The sequence below is a fragment of the Grammomys surdaster genome, unplaced genomic scaffold (genome assembly GCF_004785775.1).
Source record: "Grammomys surdaster isolate TR1022 unplaced genomic scaffold, NIH_TR_1.0 279, whole genome shotgun sequence".
Lineage (NCBI taxonomy): Eukaryota > Metazoa > Chordata > Mammalia > Rodentia > Muridae > Grammomys > Grammomys surdaster.
This window is the reverse complement of record NW_021604720.1, coordinates 11033325-11057910: the sequence shown is the minus strand read 5'-3', so window position 1 is coordinate 11057910 and position 24586 is coordinate 11033325. Positions and strand designations below refer to the sequence as shown.

The 24586-nt window shown below is 40.3% G+C and overlaps 1 protein-coding gene across 2 annotated transcripts in view; it reads left to right on the top strand.

The window, feature by feature from the left end:
• Rps6ka5 (ribosomal protein S6 kinase A5) overlaps nucleotides 1-22599 on the top strand; it is a 174677-nt gene extending 152078 nt beyond the window's left edge. For both annotated transcript variants that reach the window (XM_028777257.1, XM_028777258.1), the window contains 8 exons: nucleotides 1232-1357; nucleotides 1708-1841; nucleotides 2459-2552; nucleotides 6308-6478; nucleotides 11536-11727; nucleotides 16654-16813; nucleotides 20674-20837; nucleotides 22125-22599. In XM_028777257.1, coding sequence (XP_028633090.1) covers nucleotides 1232-1357; nucleotides 1708-1841; nucleotides 2459-2552; nucleotides 6308-6478; nucleotides 11536-11727; nucleotides 16654-16813; nucleotides 20674-20837; nucleotides 22125-22361 — 1278 coding nt within the window. In that variant the 3' untranslated portion in view covers nucleotides 22362-22599. The remainder of the gene's footprint in view (nucleotides 1-1231; nucleotides 1358-1707; nucleotides 1842-2458; nucleotides 2553-6307; nucleotides 6479-11535; nucleotides 11728-16653; nucleotides 16814-20673; nucleotides 20838-22124) is intronic.
• The last annotated feature ends 1987 nt before the right edge of the window (nucleotides 22600-24586 follow it).

Sequence of the window (24586 nt, the reverse complement as noted above, 5' to 3'; positions counted from 1 at the left end):
AGAAGGAAGGAAGGAAGGAAGGAAGGAAGGAAGGAAGGAAGGAAGGAAGGAAGGAAGGAAGGAAGGATTTTTAAGGACTTTGGGTTTAAAGTCCATGACTTCCCTACAATGATGGCCTATAATCTGGAACTGTGAGCTAAAATAAGCCCTTTCACCCTAAGTTAGTTTTGTGTGTGTGTGCGTGTGCGTGCATGCCTCTCTGTGTGTGTGTTTGTGTGTGTGTGTGTGTGTGTGTGTATGTGTGGTGTTTGTGTATTGGATTCCTTGGAACTGAAGTTACAAGTTGTAAGCTGCCTGATGTGGATTCTGGGAACATAATGTCCTCTGAAAGAGTAGAGCAGTGTGCACTTTGAATCACTGAGCCATCTCTTCACCCCCTGTAAGAGTGTTTGTTTATTTTTGTCAGAGTATTTTATCACAGCAATATGTGTATATGTGTGTGTGTGAAATGTTATATAAAACACATTGCCTTGTATCTTAACTTAAAAATTAACAGTACAGAATTTTTTTAGGAAAGGTTCTTTATTAGCTACAAGCTACTCTGCCTATTGAACTGTGTCATGGCTGCACTTCTCTGACCTGCAAGTGCCTGTCCTGCTCTGGCCATGCAGAGTGTGCCTCTTGGCTGTCCTGCGACACTGGAGAACATGGCCAACCACATATAGGTGTTTGTTGGTAAACTAGTAAATGCCGTAGCGTGCACAGAGTGCTGGAGTGTCACTCATCACTCCAGCTTCCCACATCACCCTTCACTGGGCTTACTGTTTTCCAAAACTCAGTTTTAAGTTTAGTTATTCTCAAAACATAGAATGCAAATTCAATAATTGCTAAATTAAAGGTGAACTTTTATGAAGCTTGTTATTTTTCTAGTTTGAAGCAGTTCTTGGGCCACTTTATTTGATGTGTTGATTGTATCTTTTTTGAGGTCAGTTGAGTTTATAAACGAATATTATCAGCAGTGCAACAGGCTTACAGGCTTGCATCAGATTTGGGGATAGAATAGGGAGGAAATCTTTCTGCCTTTATTTTTGAATTGAGCTAGTTCTGCCAGAAGATGGCATTATCTCCTTCTGAAAAGCATTTGCTATTGAGTTGATGCTGTATTTTGAATGCAAATAAAATTATCTTCATCTGAACATTTTTTTTCTATGAAAAGAAGTGATAGCCATCTAGACTGTGCCCAGCTGTGAGACTGCAGCTCTTTGTTCTTTAGCATCTCTTCTCTTTTCAGGGCTATTCCTTCGTTGCTCCTTCTATTCTCTTCAAGCGTAACGCGGCTGTCATAGATCCTCTTCAGTTCCATATGGGAGCTGACCGTCCTGGAGCGACAAATGTTGCCAGGAGCGCAATGATGAAGGTACACAGATGTGGCTGCTTCAGTGATGGATCTGTGGGTTGGGTCAATATTTCAACACCAGTTGATGGTCTTAAGTCTAGGAAATCTACTAATCAATAAATAAGTGGAGATAGCAGTGTTTCCCTAGAAGATTGTCAGTATCAATGTGTATGAGCTTCTTTTTGCCATAATAAAGGACAGTGTATTCTGTACAAATGTATAGATGAAAATATAAATGTACTAAATGACTTTTAATGATTCAATATATTGCATTCAAATTTGTTAATCATTTCACATTAAATTACAGCTTTACATACTCTTTGTGTATTACTACCAACCTTTTGTTAAATTAGATGTTGCTCTTTTATCAGGACTCACCATTCTATCAACACTATGACCTAGATCTGAAGGACAAACCTTTGGGAGAAGGAAGTTTTTCAATTTGTCGAAAGTGTGTACACAAAAAAACTAACCAAGCATTTGCTGTCAAAATAATCAGCAAAAGGTATGGCCAGTACTAGTAGTCTTTCTCTCGGCTTTATACTACTTAGGGAGTTCTGAAAGTTCTGAAGAAGAAAATCAACTGTTCCTTTGCGAGGCTTTTTACACATAGGTTTAGTTATTCACCTTATTAGCTGATCTCCAGTACGTCTAGCACTGATGTTTTCTGATGAAATAATCAGTTTTAGACAAATCAGAACCTGTTGTGTTCTATGTGGAAACTGTCTTGTGGTAATGATATATTTAATCAGATTTGCTTGGTGACTTCTGTTAGTTGAATATTTGAAGTCAAAAGTACTTAGCAAGCCTCCCAATGGCTTTGAGAACAGAGTCAGCTAGTTGTTCTGGTAACGGGTTATTACCATTCCTAAATTATCAGCAGGAAGAGCATCCATTTCTTTGTGTGACTAGCTCTCTTCTGATTCAGAGGGAATAATTTTCTTTTTAAAAAAATTTTACTTTCCTGGTGGATGGTATGATTATTACTTTTGTGGATATGTCATTTTGAGACTTTGACACAGGTATTCTGAATCTACTGTAAATAAAAACAATCAGGGCAGGAACACTGATGTAAACCTCTGCTAGAAGAGACAGAGAGAGGTTAACTATTTGATCTTGCAGGATGGAAGCCAACACTCAGAAAGAAATAACAGCCCTGAAACTCTGCGAAGGACACCCCAATATTGTGAAGCTACATGAAGTTTTTCATGACCAGGTATTTTGTTGACTCCCTCCATCCATGCACATGGGCTAAGTCAGATACAGGGTTCAACTTCTCACCAGTTTTATTGGTGCTGCTGAGTGAACTGGCAACAAACATTATAGTCAGGGCCATGTACTATCACCCAGCCTCTGGGAAGGGGAGAGAAAGCAGTGCACACACTCTCCCCTCTACATCCGTTCATCCTTTTACTGCAGCTCGCATCCATCCGTCGTTGCCATACTGGCATGGGTGGATGGTAGAGGGCAGGAGCCCAGTGTGCCACTGTCCCAGATTGCAGTGTGCTCATTGTGAGTGCAGCTGTCATCCACCCTCACTCCATTACTGTACAGTCAGTACTTAGTGACTTTAAGCCTTCAACATTCTTTACATTTCTAGCATCAAACAGACTGACTGACTCTTAAGCCCACTTGCTTCAAGTTCAAGGACAAATGGGAAGCAGAAAGACACAGATGTTCCCTTTCATCTTGTTCCAGGTGGCAGCATCAGCTCAGCCTCCAGGACAGGTTGTTCTCTGCTCTCTTCTACTCTTAGCTCTGCTTTTCAACACAAGTCTCACGTGGAAGCCTGTTACTTGGACAGAGGGGAAGCCTTGGTGTGGCTGGGCCATAGCACCTCTCAGCTCCCTGCATTGCCACCTCCCATGCCTGAAATTGTGCTGTTTCAGTATTGTTTTCTCTGACACTGGACAGGTATCTCAGCCTTCTCAGGACTTTAGCTTGTTACCCTGCTATGCATATTAAGGCACAAATGCCAAAACAAGTCCGGAACATGTTTTTTTCTAATTTTAACAATAAAGAACCTGAGATTCCTAAAGGTCTTGAGACTTGTACCAGGATCAGTAGTCAGTGAAAATCTAGAAAGGAGAACCTCTTCTAGGCACACATCATTCTGTTGATGTGACATTCTTTGGCTAGAATGACTCATCATGGTGATATAAGATGGCAGCAGGAACACATGGCAAATATAATTTTTGTTGCCATTTATGCAGTATGTGGCCCAAGCACTGTTCTTTAAACTCTACATGTATTATCTTAGTCCTTGCCTTAACACTGTGAAGTCAGAAAACAACTCATTGAAGTTCAGTTTGTTAATGGTAAGTCTGGTATCTAAGCCCCACCATCCCAACTTCAGAACTCAACAAGCTTTTAATTACTTTGCTATGTTAGAGGAGGCAGATACACAGCCTGGTTATTATGTCAGGTAACAAACACCTAAAGTCGGTATCATCTTCTTGTTCCTCTGGTTCTCATGAGAAGAGAAGCTTTTGAAGCAAGAACTCTTGAGAATGTTCTCCTTGTACCTCCATTCTCCATTGCCTTCTGTAGCAACCTGTTCGGGTCAGTCAGCAGGGTCTCCAGTGCAGGAGTGAGGATGCACGCTTCCAATTCCCGCTGTGTCCTTCACTGTACCCCGCTTACTGGAGCTCCAACGTTGAGGCGCCACTTTGTAGCCGCCCGAGCTGCCTCACGTTCGGGGGGCCACTTTGTAACGGCCCGTTCTGCTGCTCCGGTCCGCAGGTCAGGGTCTAGCAAGAGAGAGAGTGGGGGCGGAGACACGAAGAATGGAGACAAGACAGGGAGTCTGATCAAGTCTCTTCAAGTCTCGTTTATTGGAAGGAAATCCTTTACCCTTTACCACGTGCCTTGCCCTCGTGGACAAGCACAGCTGAAGGCACTACGTCATATGCCTTGCAGCGTGGATATCACGTGCGCGCCTAGCTAGCAGTGAGGAGACCACGTGACCTAGCAGTGTGGATATCACGTGCGCCTTGCAGCTGGCGGCACTAAACAGCAAAACAAGATATGTGAGAAAAACAAGATAATTATCAGAGTGTGCTCAGTTGTTGCGGGCTGTTGAAAACAAGTCTCTTGTCAGGGTATCTGGCCTGAGATGGCTGCAAAGATGACAGCCGCTTTCGGCTGGGAGTCAGCTCCCAACAGCCTTCTACCTTATTGACCTACTCAGATTCAGGGAGCAGTGAATCCCTGTCCATTTAGGTGCACACTAAAAGACAGCGTCCTCAAATACAGAGAAAACTCACCTATCAATCAAGAAACTGATGATGACCTCAAACATCCCCACCTCTGGTCTTGCAGCTGTAACTCTCATTGAATCTCAGCCCAAACATTGGATCTTGGACCTTCTGACTAATGTCATATCTCAAGAATTCTATACCTAGTTTTTAAATTTATGTTAAAAGTTTATTTTTGGCAATTTTTAAATTTAAGAGTCACTGGAATAAGAATTTTCTTATGATCTAATGCTACATGTATTAGTATAAATATAATAATAATTCTGCTATGCACTTATTGAAATATATCTCTAGAGTTTTACCCATGATAGGTGATTCTCATATCTATGAAGTCCTATTTCCAACCAGTAGTGATGGTGAACGAGGGTGGCTCTCAACCTTTGACTATATGGTAGTGCAGTGCATTTGTGTGCTGTTATCTTTTTATATCCTCTGTATGTTCCTAACTACTGCTATAACAAATTACCACAGACTTAATATGTTTACTATTAAAACAATGGCTGGAGTTAACAAGTCTGTAGTCAGAGTCCCTGATCAGTCAAGGAGTAGACAGAGCTAGCTCCTCCTGGAGACTCTAAGGACAACTTGTGTACTTGACTTAGCTTCTGGAGGCCACTCATTTTCTTTAGCTTGTTACCCCTCTGTGCAGTACTCTAATCTCTTGCTTGTGTAGTCTAATCTCATAGATGTACAATACATCTTTTTTAATAAAGAACATTAATCCGGGGCTAAGTGTGGTAGCACATAATGCTAGCATGCAGGAGGCAGCGGCAGCAGATCTCTTAAGTGCAAAGTTTGTCTGGTCTATACAGTGAGATCCCATCTCAAAAAACAAAACAACAACAATAAAAGCAACTTATTTACAGTTTCAAAGTCCTTTTTGCCATCTATGATAAGAAACATGGGTTTGAAGCTTAGGACATGGCATCTGGAGGCCATCATTCACAGTTCCATCCGTAGCTTTTTTTAATCACCTATATTTTATTGCTAAGGGTCCTAGAGTTTATAAAGGTGTCTCAATTGGGTTTTATTGCTGTGAAGATACACTACGACCAAGGCAACTCTTACAAAGGCAAACATTTAGTTGGGGCTGGCTTACAGTTTCAGAGGTTCAGTCTCTTATCGTCCTGGTGAGAAGCACTTGGTGGTGGAGGAGCCAAGAGTTCTACACTTGATAAGAAGGAGCCAGGAGGAGACTCTTCTGCAAACAGCCAGGAGGAAGGTCTCCTCCACAGTGAGTTGCGGATATTTGCAGTAAATATCCTCAGGAATCCTGTAATTAACCATTGAGCCCTGGAGTTATCAAACACTACCTTTCTTTCAAGGGAAACTACCCATTAGCTGAGTGGCAGAAGCTGCACATGACACTTGTTAGCAAACCCCCGAGTTATTTACCATAGATTTTGTCAGTTCAGTTCACAACTTTAAGGTGAAAATATAAAAACTCGAGAGAAGATTAAAATGGAGTTCAACAGAAATAAAATGAAGTAAAAGAAAAAACTGTAAGATTTTGCTGAAATACTTGAAATTTTTTCATTGCTAAAATAGATTTCTAAAAAACTACACTATTCCATAACTCTTTACTCTAAATCCAAGGATTGTTACAGGTTGTTTAAGCAAGGGATTATTTAAAATCACTGAGCAATAAATAACCTATAGAGTAATCCTTGTCTTCTCATAAGGCCCCCATTACTGCCTCTTTTCATCCTCCCAGCTTCATACGTTTCTTGTGATGGAACTTCTGAATGGCGGAGAGTTGTTGGAACGCATCAAGAGAAAGAAGCACTTCAGCGAGACCGAGGCCAGCTACATCATGCGGAAGCTAGTGTCGGCCGTGAGCCACATGCACGACGTCGGTGTGGTGCACCGAGATCTGAAGCCTGAGGTGGGACGGCGGGACCTCGGACAGCTCAGCCTGCCCTCCTTGTTAGCTAGCCTTAGAGTAGCTGTCAGGCTTTAGGAGGCTTGCTTTTTCTCTTGGGCCAGTAAGTAAATACTGGAAGATGTTCCTTAGGTTTTTTCCTTCTCTTCTCTTTTCTGTGTCAGTCTAAAATAAATTTGTTCTTTTTTCCCCTCTTGCCAGCTGATCATCTTGAGGTTATATTTGTAAGTGTGAGAGCCTTTTATGGGAAAATGCCTCATGCAACAGTCGTATACTAAAAATAGCGATGGAAAATTTTGTAGCAAAAAATAATAACCCTGCTATATGTATTCCATCTTGGGGGGGGGATGTTCATTCGATAGTGTATTTTGAAACATTAATTTTCACATTTTTAAATCAAATTGATAGCTCCTAAACTGTACTGTATGTAACTCTGTTGTACGTAGTCACACATGAGGCTGTCTTAGTTTAATAAGCTGTCCTCTCTGTATGTGCTTCAGTGTGCTCACGACCGGTATTTATAGACCCGGAGAGCAGTGCAGAGCAGTGGCTTTTTATATTTCCTTCGGAAGGTTAATTAAGAAGGTTTTAACTCAGAATGATCCCTTTTTAGTATCAAAAATATGAAAATTCCTCCCTTTTTAAAAATAAGTAATAATGAGCTTGGAAAACAAAAGCCAATGACTTTAAAAAAAGACAATCATCCTTTACCATATGAGAAATTATATATGTTTCTGGTCTAAAATAGGATATTATTTTTAGTCTCTATGCGATCATAATATATTTTCAAATCTATTTAAAATATTAATGGGTTTGGTGTTCCTTTTTTATTAAATCAAAAAAGAATATTTCTGCAAAAGCAATTTTTATCTTGTGCTTAAATTATTAAAAAATGTTTTAAAAGATGGGTAGTGGTGGAGCATACCTTTATCCCAGCACTTGGGAGGCAGAAGCAGGTGGATTTCTGAGTTTGAGGCCAGCCTGGTCTACAGAGTGAGTTCTGGGACATCCAGGGCCACACAGAGACCCTGTCTCAAAAAAAATGGTATTTTAAAAGTGGAAATATATGTATTTGAAATACAGCTATCCCTCTGTATCTGTGGAGAATTGGTCCCTGAGCTCCCTATGGATGTTAAGTCTCTTAAGTGAAATTGAATATTATTTTCATATAACCTACATGATTCTTTTGTATACTTTAAATCCTCTCTCTAGGTTATTTGTGATATATATTTTGATGTAAGTGATATGTAAATGTGTATATTTTAGAGAATAATCACAAAAAGAAATCTTTGCATATTCTGTACAGTATTTGAAGGGATTTTTTTGTTGTTTTTGTTTTGGGGGGTAGGTTATTTTGTCTTGTTGTTTTTTTTTAAGTTTTCAGTGCATAGTAGGTTGAACCCACAGTTGTGATCCTCAGGGAGACAGAAGGCTGATGACAATTGATTTATTCCTTTAAGGTTTTAAATTTCTGAGTACTTTGTATTACTGTTCTTCACATTGCTTGTAATTAATCAGAAGTGGCTTGTGTCTTAGGAACTCACAGCTATGCTGGCTCCCCTCTGCTTCCTTCATCCCAGTTCTCACTCTCCTACGTAACACCCACTGAAAACATGGCGCTCTGGGCTCCGGGATGAGCTGTCTAGTTTAAATGTGAAAGCACACCACTTAAATGTTTGCTTGATAGACAAGGGACAGGCATGTAGTTTTTTAATGGAAAAGATCTGCTCCATGACTGTATGGAACTCATTTTCACATGTTTTATTCTTTGATAACTGGCCATCTGTCATCTCATGAGTCTCAAATGAGGCACATGTCCTCGGCAGCAGAATTTAAATTTGTCTTCTTACTTTCCTGATCAAAAAGATGCTTCTGTAGCTTGAAATGAAGCAGAACTGTTGGATTGCACTGTATGTTCTACCATCGTTTTATTCTTAAACTAGGTTTTAGGAAAGTAAAAATGTACCTTTGAACTAACATTTTCCTAACCATAGCTCTCACTTTGACTTTTAAATGGCAGAGTATATTATTTCCAGACTAAAAGTTGAATCCCTTTCCTATGCAGCATTTTAGTTGTGACTATTTAGATAGTTAGATGGATTCTTTTTCTGCATAGTCCTAACTCTAAGCTCTAGGTGAGAACCAGACAGATTTAGAAGCTGGCTGACATTCTTAGAGGGCTGCTTGGTAGTCTTCATATTGATCCCCTTAAAGGATTAAGACAGTTCTGGATGTGATAGGATTTTCAGGGAGGAACTGAGATGAGGATAGAAGTGGCTCGACCGTTCCTTGTGTCCCTTCCTGGCCATGCACACACCCATGTGAGACTGTCCTGGCCATGCACACTCCCATGAGACTGTCCTGACACTTCCCTTGCTACCCTGGGGCAGGAGGTAGGAAGTGAGCAGAAGGCTCTGGTTTTAAATGTTGTGTAAGAGGAGGATTAAAGTTGTCAGGGAATGCCCCACTCTCTCGATTCCTCCACGGCAACCAAGGAATTAGCCTTAGTGGAATAATCCTGTCCTTTCCAGAGCCTTAATAGGCCCTGTGGAGATGGAGCCGAACATGCTTCTGGAAAGATGTGTAGCACACCGCCTGGCACTGCAGAGAACCTCCAGTATAATTGCTGAAGGACAGATATGTCCCAAGAAAACACCCATGAGCGGTGACCTCAATTGTCAAAAAATAAGGTCTAGGCATTGTATGATAGAAAACTGTTTAAAAAAAAACTATTTAATTTTTTCTTTCTTTGCTTTTTCCTCCCACTTCATCGTCTCTCTTTTTTTTTACATTAAGTTTTTTTTCTGTTTTAGAATTTCATAACTGATTGCCATATTTACATCATTTCTGCTTACCTTCTCCCCACTCCAGCTGCTGTGCCCCCTCACTCCTGCTGGCTGCTTGAGATTAGATAATCTATCGGCTTGTCCCTGGAGAAGATGATTTTCCTTCTGGGAAGCCATTAATTGCTTATAGCTTTTCATCTAAGGCTGGTAGGGCTTTGTAAGATTTCTCTTATCTATATTGAAATATCAGCTGATGCTATTATCACTTGCTGATCTTACGCAGGCAACAAGCCTACATTGTTAGCTAAGGGAATGAATGGCTGGTTTGAGCTATCCGATTTTCTTCACATGAACAAGATAACCTTTTTGCTTTTTATCATTTATATATTTGCTGAGTCATACTTTTAACTTTCAATACCTCTGACTGTGCATTCATAACTTAGCTAACTGGCACAAGATGCCTTCATTTGGCCTCTGCTGTCTGTCTTTCCTACTTGCCTTCCTCACTGAACTTCACTTCTTTTAAAGCGGGGGATATTGTAGATTACTTTTGCTCCTTTGTGGCTCTTCGTTCTTCTTTCTTCCACCCTTCTTCACCCTTTCAACCTCCTAACACTAGATAAGAGGGAAAAAGATAGAAAGGAAAGGAAAGAAATCCCTGAATAAAGTCAAGGAACATAAGGGGTGGGGGAGTGACAATTAGACTATTTCCTGCTGATTAGAGCCGTCGAGTTCCTTGGGGCAAGTTTGATCTTGTCCAAGTCAGAATATCTAATTTCTTCTTGTTGTTTCTTTTCTTTTTTTTCTTTTTTTGCACAACTACTAAACAAATCACAACTAATTGACAACCCACAACCACCTCCTGGGCCCTAGCATTTATAAACCCTCTAAGAAGCCCCCAGAATTCCAAACATCTCAGAAACTACGTGCAGCTGGCAAAATCACATCCCTGTTAGAGCATGAGGCAAATCATAGTCAACTGCTATGGACTATCTGAAGCAGCTCCATATCTCACACCTGAGATTAAAACAAAAACATAGTCTGTGTTTTTTAAAGAAATCAAAATTCTCACTACAGGATATATGACTCTTCCTTTCACTTGGCCATTTCATTTTTATAGGACTATTGATTGGCCTAATTTCAATATTGTATCCCAGGGATGAGATTGGTCTGAGGAAAGGAGAGAGATGAGAGACATCTGTCCTGTGATATCGTCAACATACAGTGTTTATTTAATTCATTGTAATATATGCAATTCATAGTCCCCAAAGCAATGACAGTAGTAATAACAATAGTAAAGATTACTAGTCACTGGGGATGGCTGGTTAAGAGCAGTTGTTGCTCTTCCAGATGACCCAGGTTCAATTCCCAGCACTCCCATGGTGGCTCACAGCCTTCTGTAACTACAGTTTCAGAGGATCCAACCTCTTCTGGCTTCCAAAGATACCAGGCACAGACACTCATGCAGGCAAAACATTCATATGCATAAAACAAAAGTAAATAAACCTAATCTCTAATTATTAAAGATTACTGGTCACAGATCACCACATAAATGTAATAGTAATTAAAAAGGTTGACATATTGTAAAATGTACCCAAATCTGACAGACACAGCTTAAACACAGCTTCTGGGGTAAATGGTGTTGAATGGTTTCTTCAGCGTGGGGCTGCCACAAACCTGTAGACTGTTTTAAAAAGACAGTCTAATAAAATGAATTATTCCTATACTGACCTGTGCCAGGCCCCAGGGACAGTATCATAAATGAAATGGACACAAAGTCCATGCCCTTATATTATTATTGTCTGATGGAGACAAGAATATCCAGCTAAAAATAGAGAGATGATAAGTGCCCTAAAGGAAAACTAAAGCATGGTGGGAGAAAATAGGGGAAATTGGAACTACAGTGTGGTAGGGAGGTTAGGGCAGCATCTATCTCTAAATGGGATTGAATGTACAGGAGTCAGGCAAGTGCAAGTGAGGTGCCTGAGGGAGTGGAAAACAGGCTCAGACAGAAGGAAGAGTGGAGACAAAGGGACTGGCTTGGAGAAGCATGGTGCAGTCAAGAAGTATTTAATATGACACTGTAAAATCTGAAGTGATACAAAACAGTATAAAAAAGAGGTTAGTGGTGCGTTGACACCCAGGCCCCAGATTGCCCCATGAGACTGTGTGCTCGGGTCAAATACCAGAATACACAGACAATGTTCTGTAGAGAGATCAGCAGATTTCCTGGCACTTCCATGAGAATCTAACCAGAGTATTGGCATCCTACAGAATTTATTGTTCACCGATGAAAATGACAATTTGGAAATTAAAGTGATTGACTTTGGGTTTGCTCGCCTCAAGCCACCTGACAATCAGCCCCTCAAGACCCCGTGCTTCACCCTTCACTACGCAGCACCGGAGCTCTTGACACACAACGGCTATGATGAGTCCTGTGACCTGTGGAGCCTGGGTGTCATCTTGGTGAGTTTGCCCCACCAGCCACTGAGCCTGGTCTGCTCTTTGGTGGCCTTGGTGCTTAGCTCTCACTGCTGTTTTTCTTAAGTTCATGAAAAATCTCTATGTGCTGGTTTGTTTTCCATATAACCAGCAGCGGCCCCACTAATGTATATTTCTGCTTCTTAGATCCTATAATAGAAAACAATGTAGAATTTAGTTATTTTGGAAGGTTTAAATTACAGTGGTTCATATAAGTATACATTGTTGTTTTGAAAGAAGCTAGTGTTGTGTTTACATAAGATGTATACTGTATTAGACAGAATATGAAAATAGTGGCTCCTTAATAAAAACACATTCTCTGAAATTCCACACTAAAAGTGTAAGTACACAAAATTGTTTAGGGTAAATCGACACATTTAATAGATACAACTAGAAATATAAATAGTTCCTATGGTAATATGGAGAACATACTTACACAAAGCGTGCATGATATGAAACTAGAGAAACCTCCAATCTGTTCACCTCAAAATAGCATTACTTGGTCTTCATATAATCTGTAACGCCGAGAGCTAGGGAGGAACTTGCAGACACTGAAGAGAAACTGGGAGTCACATCTTGCCACGCTGCTGTAGAAGCTTCTCTCCCCTTCTCTCACCGAGTGGATGTGGATTTTAGTCTGCCTTTGTCTACACAGCATATGCATATAGGGTGGCTGGGGTTTGTTTGTTTCAAACCAGTGACTGTTCTCTACAGTAGCAGAGCCCAATTGTGACTATGCTCTATGACCCCATTTGTGGGGCAGTGGGCTGTGAGAAGCAACTGGGCGCCTGGTCGAGCAGAGGCCTTGAACCCTGGACCCTTATCTGATGCAGGTGTTCGGCTCTGCTCCTGGGCCCTGGTTCTTTTCATTTAGCTTCAACCCTCCACAGCCCCTCCCACAGAGAGGTCTATGGCCATCAATCATGAGGAACAGTGCCTCAGGCTCTCCCACATGTAGATGAGGTATCTCCAAGCTCTCAGAACAAGCCAATAGGCGTTTTCTGCTGCCAGACCCTAACCCACCCTGAAACTGTATATAAGGGCTCTATTCAGGAGAAGTAAAAGTGTGTTTGAGAATCATCCTGGTGTCTGAGAGTTTCTGTTGCAAGAGCTGTAACACTTGGGAAGAGATCTGCTTTCCTGGAACCTGCCTGAGACACCAAGCTGCCTCCTTGCCAGCTAGCCGGCTTCTTATTGGCCCACCCCAGGCTGGCTCAGCACAGAGAGATAGGTGCAGCACCTGGAGTGACCAAGCAGTAACAGCAGAGATGCCAGCAGAGGCAGCAGTGGAGGCAGGAGATCTCCCCTCCCTGCTCGCACTCTGTCTCCTTGGCCCGGACCCCCACACCAGGCAGAGCTGGAGATTGTCATGGGCCCCACACCCATTAACTGATTTTTAATCCTGTTTTTCTTAAAAATTTAACCATTAAATCTACAGGTTATATTATACCTGCAGTTTGAGTCTCCAACATTTTTTGAACCATTCTTTAGGGAGTGAACCGTTAGTATTTGCTCCCCTTTTTCACTAATTGTAAGCTATAAGAATGACTCTTTGTCATATACACAGTTGCATTTGTCTTATAGTTTCCTTAGATTCCCAGGAAGGTGTGCTTGTTTTTAACATAGATTTTGTTCTGTTGGGTTAGTGCACATCATTAACTGTATGTGAGCACATTGGGGGGCATCAATTTTAACCTCCAGAAATACACCTCTGTTCTAACATTTGCAGGCATTTCTTTGAATATACAGTCTGAGCTTCTTTCATACATATGGATATTTATATTTTTTTTATGGATTGCCATTTATGAGTTTGCCGATTTTCCTCTAGACAGCTTTTCTTACAGAGAAAGCTCTAATGAAGATTGTTAGCCTTTGTGTTTATCAATAATTGGAAATGTTTCTGTGGCTTACCTTTTGTTTATAGTAAATAGGATTTTGATTGTATTTTTAGAGAAGTTTAAGGAGAAGTGGTTTTGCTTTTGAATTTCTCTGTGGTAAGATATGTCATTCTTGTCTTCGTGGTGAGTGGCTTTGATGTCAGGTTGTCACTGTCCCTGTCCTCAATTCAGGGTTACAGAAATACTCTTGTAAACCTCCTCCAGAACCACCATCTTATTTTTACACCGCCATCTGTGTTCCATCTGGGTTTGTTTTGATGTCGGTGTTTGGTTTTCCCTGGTGGCTAGCCGCTTGCCCCTGCAGGTCGGCTCTTCATTTCTCAGCCTTCTATGGCTTTCATCTGGGCACTTAAGTCTTCATCTATCACTTTCAATCTAAGCTTGCATGGTTAGGGATACGACGTTTAAATAGAAGTAAGTTATCAGCTTCTGCAGGTCGGAGAGTTTTAAGGACTTAAATTGATGATAGTTTATTAGCAGTGTCCTAAAAACATGTAAATACAAAAGAGCCCTTCATTTTTTGTATTTTCTTTTTCTTTATAAAAGAGACAGTACTTTAAATTTAGGCCATTGTGACCATCAAGCTCTTTTAAGGTTTTCAAAGAGTCTCAGACATACAAATAAATGTAATCAAACTCTTAAGTGTGTTCTAATTATTTCTTACGTATACATATATTAATTTCATGTACATACGTATGTATGTATGTATGTATGTATGTATGTATGTATGTATGTATATGAAAACAACCCACTGGAAAGGCAAGGGTAGAAGCCACCCTGCCTGTTAGATTTAATGGTTAAATGTTTAAGAAAAACAGGATAAAATAAGGTTAATGGTGTCATAGAGCATAGTCACAGTCACACACAGTGGGCACTGTTTTTGTATAGTGTTCACTGTATTGTACAGACTACCAGTTTTTTTGAGTAGATAATTTATAAGGAAAAAAGATGTCATGAGGCCAGGCTTGGTGGCTCATACCCATAATCCCATCACTCAGGAGGCCAGGTAGCAGCAGAACTTTCCTTTCTTCTTTCTTTCTTCCTTCCTTCCTTCCTTCCTTCCTTCCTTCCTTCCTTCTTTCTTTCTTTCTTCCTTTCTTTCTTTCTTTCTTGTTTTTGTTTTGTTTTGTTTTTTCGAGGCTTGGTTTCTCTGTGTAGTCCTGGCTGTCCTGGAACTCACTCTGTAGACCAGGCTGGCCTCGAACTCAGAAATCCGCCTGCCTCTGCCTCCCAAGTGCTGGGATTAAAGGCATGCGCCACTACCACCCGGCTTGCAGCAGAACTTTCAAGTTCCAGGCCAGCCTGGGTCACAGTGTGAAATTCTGTCTCTACAAACAAACAAAGCAAAATGCAAACCATGCATTAGAAACCCTTAAGGTGCAGAATTTGTGTATTATTTTAATCCTAATTCCACAAAACCTAATTTAAATTGTTTGTTAAATTCACACTCTAAGTATAATTAGTTGATATAGCTATAATTATAATATATACTCAGTGTACATAATACAACATTCTTTTTACAAAATATGACCATTCATTAGCGAACACTATAAAAAAATTACTGCTGTTTTTTTTTTTTAGGAGTGATGCTGTCAGATTATAGTTTGTTAAAGCCTCATCTTTTGTAGATACATGAGAAAACAGTAGCAAAAGAAAATGAGCAAAATCAGCAACTATATCAAATAATCAAAAAAGAGTTTTGCTAATTTCCCCATAAAATGAACGCGTCTCAGATACGAGATCCTAACTAGATCCTAACCTTGCATTAAGCATACCAAGCACAACATTTATTTGGAGTTCTTTGTTTTACTTTGGAATTAGATGCCCCTCTTTCATCTTGCATTTAATAAATTGGAATGTTTTCAAATAAAAATAAATTGTTACCTTTATTGAATCAAATAAATTACTCCAAGGAAATATATACTGTGGTTTCATTATAATTTAGTATACATCAAGAATGTTCATTTCTTGTTTGAAATACACCGGACCTTAATTAAAGTAGCGCTTGTACAGCGTATCAGTCTGCTTGTGCAGCTCACAATACTGCAGACTGAGTGAAACAACAGAGACTTATTTTCTCATTTTTTTGGAGATTGGAGAGTGCAAGGCCAGAGTGTTAAGATTGGTGTCTGGTGCAGACCCTCCCTCTGAGGACAGCTGGCTCTCTCTTTACTCAGCCTTTCTGTGGCATGTGCGTGAATAGACAGGACTCTGGGTCCATTCTCTTAAGGGTACTGATTGGATCAGGACCTTCGCCCATAACTTCCTTTCGTCATCAGTACCTACCTTCAAAAAAGCCTTTTCTCTAAATACAGTCATGTTGGGTATTCACATCTAAATTGAAGGTAGACCAAACCTTCCATCCACAACACAGTATTTATAAAACAATGTTCAGGACCTAGAGCATGCCTGTGAATTAGTGCAGGATTCCATTTACTACATTTTCTCCAAGTGTTTCATTCTTCACCTTATGTTTTCCTTTGTTCCCAAATTTTTACTGTTTTTTTTAACTAGAGAATGTAAGCGAATACTACTCAGAATGTCTACTATTTTTCTGCATTTTCTTTTTATAATTCCCCAATGTGTATGTTCTCTGTCAATATGTATATATACATATAAGACATATGTTGAAACAGACTTTTATGTATATAATCACATGTATGTATAATTATATCTTTGATTTTGCTATACTGCTTGCAATTGAAGATAGAAAGTTGTTCTTCATAGAATTTGATGGCTAGCTGTTAAACAAAAATTGTGAGATCTCATCCCCCACTGATGGCGGCTGCTGTAGTTATAAAAATAATTTTCAATTTTGATGTCATAAAAGCTGTGCTACTTCATTTTGCAAGTCTTTGAAATGTGTTAGTTACTTTGATGATAGACATTAGTCTCTTAAGTCCAGTGATACTTATATAAATTATGATGATGGAATTAGTATTAGCTTATTTGCATGGTTTGCCAGTGCTTTTTGCAGTTATTCTGATTTTTTTACTTTCTTTTTCCATGGCAGTATACAATGCTGTCAGGGCAGGTACCGTTCCAGTCTCATGACAGAAGTTTAACATGTACCAGTGCAGTAGAAATCATGAAGAAAATTAAAAAGGGTGATTTCTCTTTTGAAGGAGAAGCATGGAAGAATGTATCCCAGGAGGCTAAAGATTTGATTCAAGGTAAGGCACTCAAGAAATCTGACCATGCCCAGTACACAAGTCTGTGTTTGTTAATTGTTCCAGAAATCCATGAGGAGTCTCAGGGTCTTGCTGGGCGGCTCGTCTTCTGTTTTCTGGAACTTTCCCTTATAACCTCATCCTCGTTTGCAGCATGAACTCTCATGGCTCCTGTTGGCATCAGACCCAAAGCAAACCTCATCTGCTGTTCTGTGCTTTTCCCCAACATGTTGGACTTCTCTCTCTTTCTTTTGAATGATGGCACTGCCCCAAGGCCAGACCACAGAAACAGAAGCCTTGGTGTCGGCCTGACTGCCTAGCTCTCTCCTTCTTGCCCACATGACTTTCTTGTCAGCCCTGTACCAACAGAAGGACAACGGTCATCATACCTTTTCTCAGGAGAAAAAAATCCTTTGAAGAATCTCTCTTAGCCTTGCATCCAACTCCTGTCCTTCAGAGCCAGCCTTACATGTCCTGGCTGGCCTGCCTTTGTTTTATCACCCTCTCTGCTGTTGTGAAATTCTTGAATTCCTCACGGGTCAGGCCTTCAGGGGCCTCTGTGTCTTCACACGTGGCGCCTTTAGTCTAGCTCCTTCTCCTCATCAGATGGACCACATTTCCGAGAAGCTCTGTAGGCTTAACACATTCGCTGTGTTTAACAGCTGTTATACATTTTGCGGCTGTACTGGTCCTCTCAGGTCAGAATAAGCTGCCTTTGTCTCTCTGTCTTCCACTCTCTGAGTGTCTGCCCCTAAGTCTCTAGTGCCTTACCACATCCCTTATCCTAGATGGCTAGTGTTGGTTTATCTGGAACTTACCAAGGTACCATTGGAGTCCTTTTGAGGGCTGGTTATTTTCTTCTGCTTGAAAAGCCAGTTGGCTCAAGTACAGCCTCATAGAAATAGGCTCTTGTGACCTTTTCTTAAAATCCAGTGTCCTCAAGCAGATTTAGGTATATACATCATCTAACTAGATGCTGAGAAAGCATTTGACAAAATTCAACATCCCTTCATGGTAAAAGTCTTAGAAAAATCAGGAATTCTAGGCCCATAACTAAACATAGTAAACACAATATACAGCAAGCCAGTAGCCAACATCAAACTAAATGGAGAGAAATTTGAAGCAATCCCACTAAGATCAGGGACTAAACAAGGCTGCCCACTCTTTCCCTACCTATTCAATATAGTACTGGAAGTCCTAGCCAGAGCAATTAGACAACAAAAGGAAGTCAAAGAGATACAAATAGGAAAGGAAGAAGTCAAAATATCACTGTTTGCACATGATACATGATTGTATACTTAAGTGACTCCAAAACTTCCACCAGAGAACTCCTAAACCTGATAAACAACTTCAGCAAAGTGGTTGGATATAAAATCAAATCAAACAAATCAGTAGCCTTCCTCTACTCAAAAGATAAACAGGCTCAGAAAGAAATTAGGGAAATGACACCCTTCACAATAGTCACAAATAATATAAAATACCTTGGTGTGAGTGAAACCACACCAAGCAAGTGAAAGACCTGTATGACAAGAACTTCAAGTCTCTGAAGAAAGAAATTGAAAAAGATCTCAGGAGATGGAAAGATCTCCCATGCTTATGTATTGGCAGGATTAGTATAGTAAAAATGTCCATCTTGCTGAAAGCAATCTACAAATTCAATGCAATCCTCATCAAAATTCCAACTCAGTTCTTCACAGAGTTAGAGCAATTCCCAAATTCATTTGGAAAAACAAAAAATCCCAGGATAGCAAGATCTATTCTCAGCAATAAAATACTTATGGGGGAATCACCATCCCTGACCTAAAGCTATACTACAGAACAATAGTGATAAAAACTGCATGGTATTGATACAGAGACAGGCAGGAAGATCAATGGAATAGAATTGAAGACCCAGAAATGAACCCACACACCTATGGTCACTTGATCTTTGACAAAGGAGCTAAAACTGTCCAGTGGAAAAAGGACAGCATTTTCAACAAATTGTGCTGGTTCAACTGGAGGTCAGCATGTAGATGAATGTAAATCAATCCATTCTTATCTCCTTGTACAAAGCTCAAGTCCAAGTGAATAAAAGACCTTCAAATAAAACCAGATATACTGAAACTAATAGACGAGAAGGTGGGGAATAACCTTGAATACTTGGGCACAGGGCAAAAGTTCCTGAACAGAACACCAATGGGTTATGTTCTAAGATCAAGAATTGACAAATAGGACCTCATAAAATTGCAAAGCTTCTGTAAAGCACAGGACACTGTCAATAGGACAAAATGGCAACCAACAGATTGGGAAAAGATCTTCACCAATCCTACATCCAATAGAGGGCTAATTGCCAATACATACAAAGAACTCAAGAAATTAGACTCCAGACAACCAAATAACCCTATCAAAAATGGGGTACAGAGCTAAACAAAGAATTCTCAAGTGAGGAAACTCGAAAGGCCAAAAAGCACCTAAATGTTCAACATCCTTAGTCATTCATCAGGTAAATGCAAATCAAAACAACCCTGAGATTCCACCTCACACCAGTCAGAATGGCTAAGATCAAAAACTTAGGTGATAGAAGATGCTGGTGAGGATGTGGAGAAAGAAGAACACTCCTCCATTGTTGGTGGAATTACAAGCTGGTACACCCACTCTGGAAATCAGTCTGGCAATTCCTCAGAAAATTGGACATAGCATTACCTGAGGACCCAGCTATACCACTCCTGAGCATATACCCAGAAGATGCTCCAACATATAACCTGGACACATGCTCCACTATGTTCATAGCAGCTTTATTTATAATAGCCAGAAGCTGGAAAGAACCCAGATGTCCTTCAACAGAGGAATGGATCCAGAAAATGTGGTACATTTACACAATGGAGTACTACTCAGCTATTAAAAACAATTTATGGAATTCTTAAGCAAATGGATGAAACTAGAAAATATCATCCTGAGTGAGGTAATACAATCACAAAAGAACACACATAATATGCACTCACTGATAAGTGGATATTAGCCCAAAAGCTTGCAGTACCTAAGATACAACTCACAGACCACATGAAGCTCATAAAGAAGGAAGACCAAAGTGTGAGTGCTTTGGTACTTCTTAGAAGGAATAATAAAATATTCATGGGAGCAAATATGGAGACAAAGTGTGGGACAGAAACTAAAGGAGGGGCTGTCTGGAGACTGTTCTACCTGGGTATCCATCCAATGTGCAGTCACCAAAGGCAGATGCTGATGTGGATGCCAGGAAGTGCATGCTGATAGGAGCCTGATATAGCTGTCTCCTTAGAGGTCTGCCAGAGCCTGACATATACGGAGGCAGATGCTCACAGATAACCATTGAACTGATCGTGGGGTTACCAATGGAGGAGTTAGAGAGAAGACTGAAGGAGCTGAAAGGATTTGTGGCCCCATGAGGAGAGCAACAATAGCAACCAACTAGAGCTCCCAGGGTCTAAACCACGAACACACATGGAGGGACCCGTGGCTCCAGCTGTATTTGTAGGGAAGGATGGCCTTGTCGGGCATAGGTGGGAGAGGAGGTCCTTGGTCCCGTGAAGGCTGGATGCCCCAGTGTGGGGGAATTCAAGGGTGGGGAGGTGGAAGTGGGTAGATGAGTGGGTGGGGGCACATCCTCATAGAAGCAGGAGGAGGGGGGATAGGATAGGGAAATGAGGAAAGGGAATAGCATCTGAAATGTAAATAAAATATCAAATAAAAGAATCAAAAAAAAAAGAAAATACATATGTAGGCGGTAAAGGCTTATTGAAGCAATCATGTTGCAAGAACATAATTGACCTTCATGTATCTGAGGCTGATTGTTAAACTGTGTTTAAAGTGGAAAGTTATAAAATTTAAATGCCTTATTTCTGCAGGACTTCTTACAGTTGATCCAAATAAAAGGCTGAAAATGTCCGGCTTGAGATACAATGAATGGCTTCAGGATGGTAGTCAGCTGTCCTCCAATCCTCTGATGACTCCAGACATTCTGGGATCGTCAGGAGCAGCCGTGCACACTTGTGTGAAAGCAACCTTTCATGTAAGGGCCTGTTGTGTGTGTGAGTGTGGTTTCAAAAGACTCCTAATTCATGTGTTCTTATTGGGTACCTTTGGAGACAATCTCCATAAATACGTTTTAAAACAGTTGTGCGCTTTAAATTTTAGGTGTGTTTTTATAAACTGCTTCACATTGTAAATATATTGTGAGCAGAAAGCACATGGCAGGTCAGAGTTACTACTAACTCACAAAACACTAGCTATTTAGAATTAATTTCTGGAGGGGACAGTAATCTAATATTTGAATGTTTGAAAATTCAAACGTGTAAGAACCCTCTCAAATGAAAACTCATTTCCTAGGAAAAGTATACAGCAGAACACTGGGAATTAAGGCCTGGGTGAAAGTCCAGTATTTAGCACCATTAGTGCCCAGCAGCAAAGGAGAGGGCGTGACGTAGATGAGTTGTCCCAAGCAGAGGCAAATGAGTTCACAGAATTAGTGCAAGATGAGTTGAAAGAGGCTTAAAGAACACGAAGGGAGTATCCTAGAGAAGGGAAAGAGATAGCACTTCTCCTGCCTCAGAAGAAATGTGCAGTGTGAAGGAATGGAGAGTATGGCTTCAGGAATCCAGTTCTTCTCAGGGGCATGTGATGTGAGGTGGTCAGGCGGCAGTGTGGCACTTTCCGATATGATGGAAATTAAGGAGAGAGTTGAGTGTGGCAGCTCACACCTGTAATCGCAGCACCTGGGAGGTAGAGGCAGGAGAATCAGCCCAGGTCAGCCTGGGCTACTTGAGGCCCCATCTCAATAATCAGCATAAAACAGTAGCTGGAGAGATGACTCAGTAATTAATAACACTGCTTGCTCTGGGAGTGGACCTCAGTTACATTCCCAGCACTTGTATGGTAGCTCACAGTAGTGGATAGCTCCACTCCAGTTCCAGGGGATTTAATTCCCTGTTCTGGCCTCTCCAGACACAGACATACATGCAGGCAAAACACCTCCTCATATAAAATAAAATACTTTAATTAACACAAGAAAAGCAACAGAGAGAAGTAACGATGGCTTTGAGACAGCTCAGTGGGTACAGTTCACACAGTCTCTTGGTGTCACAGGACTTGCCTGACATGTGTGGGGCCCTTCTCCACACTGGTGACAGAGAACTGTCCATGCCTTGGGAGCTAGATGGAAACATTCTTCTAAGCTTTGTTCTAAGAGCTACTTAGAACTGTGGTTGCCTCAAAAATTGCTTCTGCTTTAAGTCAAAACTTCTAGAAAATCTTTAGAGCTATAATCCTCATGTTCCCCACCCCACCCTTTTCTCCGTAGGCCTTTAACAAATATAAGAGAGAAGGATTTTGCCTTCAGAATGTGGACAAGGCCCCTTTGGCTAAGAGGAGGAAAATGAAGAGGACCAGCACCAGCACAGAGACTCGCAGCAGCTCCAGTGAGAGCTCCCGCTCCTCCTCCTCCCATTCCCATGGCAAGACAACGCCTACCAAGACGCAACCTAGCAACCCCACTGAAGGCAGTAACCCAGACACCCTCTTCCAGTTCTCAGACTGAGTGCTGCGGGAATGGTAGGCTGTCCTCACTGACCCTTGCACCTCAGCTCCCTCAGCATGTGCCTGAGGTATGTTCTGTGCTTTAAAAGATGTGTCCTGTTGTTCTCATTGGAGTCTGCCTTGTAATGAATATTTTTTGGGGAAACCTATTTGGTTATCCTTGTCCAAAAGCACTGGCCAGACAGCATTACTGTGAATAGAGGACGCGTGATCGATACTTTTTAGCAGACTAACATGATGCCAGCTCAAGACTCTTCTTGAAACAGCAAAGGTTTCTGTAACTTTGGTGACTGCTTAGATAAGTCACAGATTTTCACAAGTCTGCCAAGAAGACTTGAAGACTTCTGCCATGTCTGGTGGACAAGGAAAGTTTTTTAAGAGACTTGCACATTTTGGATAGTGATTTACCAGAGAAAAAGGTCTGTTTTGAAAAAAGATGCTATAATGAATTTTATGTGTGGCTTATTTCTTAAAAGAGAATTTAACTTATTGTTTTCATTTTATGGTCATATATGCTGATAACCTGCTATTATTAATCTTTTTCTAAAAAGTGAAAAAAATATTTAAGAACTTAAGGTCCTATGCTTTGCACCTAGGACCCATCCAAGATGCATGCTAAGCTATGTCTGTTTTTAATTTTGCACTGCTCTTTCCTGGCAGTTTGTTTTAGTGGTTATTGCAGGAATTAAGGTTCATGTCTCTTGGTTTTATGTAATATGGCACTTTATAAAATAGTATGAGTATTGCAATCTGTCTTAGAAGGTGCACTGTGTAAAGCATATGTACTGTATTTTACCATTCTTACTGTATCTACTTTAATTTGTCCTCACATCTCTCTTCTGCTTTCTATGCAGCAAGTAAGAAGGGACACGTTGTCCAATGACTCATTAGCCACTTATGCACCAATCTGAGGAAACATAAAGGGAATTCTACTCAACACTGTGCTTCACATCTGTACACTGTGTCGCACTACAGTGAGCCACTTCCTCCTGTAGGCATATATTATGTACATAATATTTTAGAACCATAACCTATACTTGTTTTGAAATGTTTCTGTTAAATTTTAAATCCACAAAGCATTTTATAAACTTATGCAGAGCACTTTTATTGCTCAAAAGTTCTGAATTCTTACAGACAAGTGCTATGCCATGAAGATATTTCATTGAAAGACTGCTGCATTTTAAAGTACAAACTAATTAATTCCCTATGCAACAAAAAGAAATCATAGGATTTGTATGTTTTTTTCTTTAAAGCCATTACATGGAATGTCAAGACTGAGAAAAATGGTATTCACTCTGTTTACAAGAACTGTGCTTTAAAGGATGCTGTCCAATATGCTTATTTGACAGTTTTGTTAATGATATTCTTGTTAGCATTAGTTGGAATTTGGACACGATACCTATTTATCTCTTTGTTAAGGTAATAGCAGCATTAATTTCAATCAGTGATGGATACTAAAAATAACTGCATTCTGTGTAATGGTAATATATTTATTACTAAGTCAATGTATATATTAATAGTATAGGGAACAAAATGGCAAATATTAAAATATTTTCAAAATATTATATTATCCTGTTCACTTTTTGTTCACAGTAGTTACTGGGAATATTTTTTGATACTCTACTGGCCAAATGGCTATATAATTCTCATTGAGTCAATAAACATTTTATACTCCTAGCTTTCCATCATTTCTAGTAATGACTGGAAAGTGTGTGAATTGCTAATAAACTGTAGCTGTTTCACAAAAATGTGATGCCCTTGGGCAGAGAGTTTTAATAAGAGTATGTCCACTTATTTTTACACTGGGGATATCTAGGTTATATTTGGAAATGTATAAGTTACTTCTTGAAGTTATTTGTAAATGTGTGTCCAGTAGGAAATATGAGTTACAAAGTACAGACTAAGGAGACTGATGCCAACAGAAAGTAATCCAGAAAAGGGGTTCAACTCCCTCACGGTTGATTAATTCATTGTGAATATTGGAAGTTGTTGGCTTCTTCCTTTCTTCACCTGGTATCTTCTGTAGTCCCTGAAATGGGCAAAAGGCAGGTAGAGTAAGAAGAGGCTTGCCATCTGGGAACTGGTAATCCTAACCGAATCTTCTACAGGGAGCTTGTGAAAAGACTCAGGAAACTTCAGTAAGATGCTGTCACTGTCACCCAATTTGTAAGTGCTTGAAAGGTAGTACATAATGGTTCCTTGCAGATTGTGTTAGTGGACAGCAAG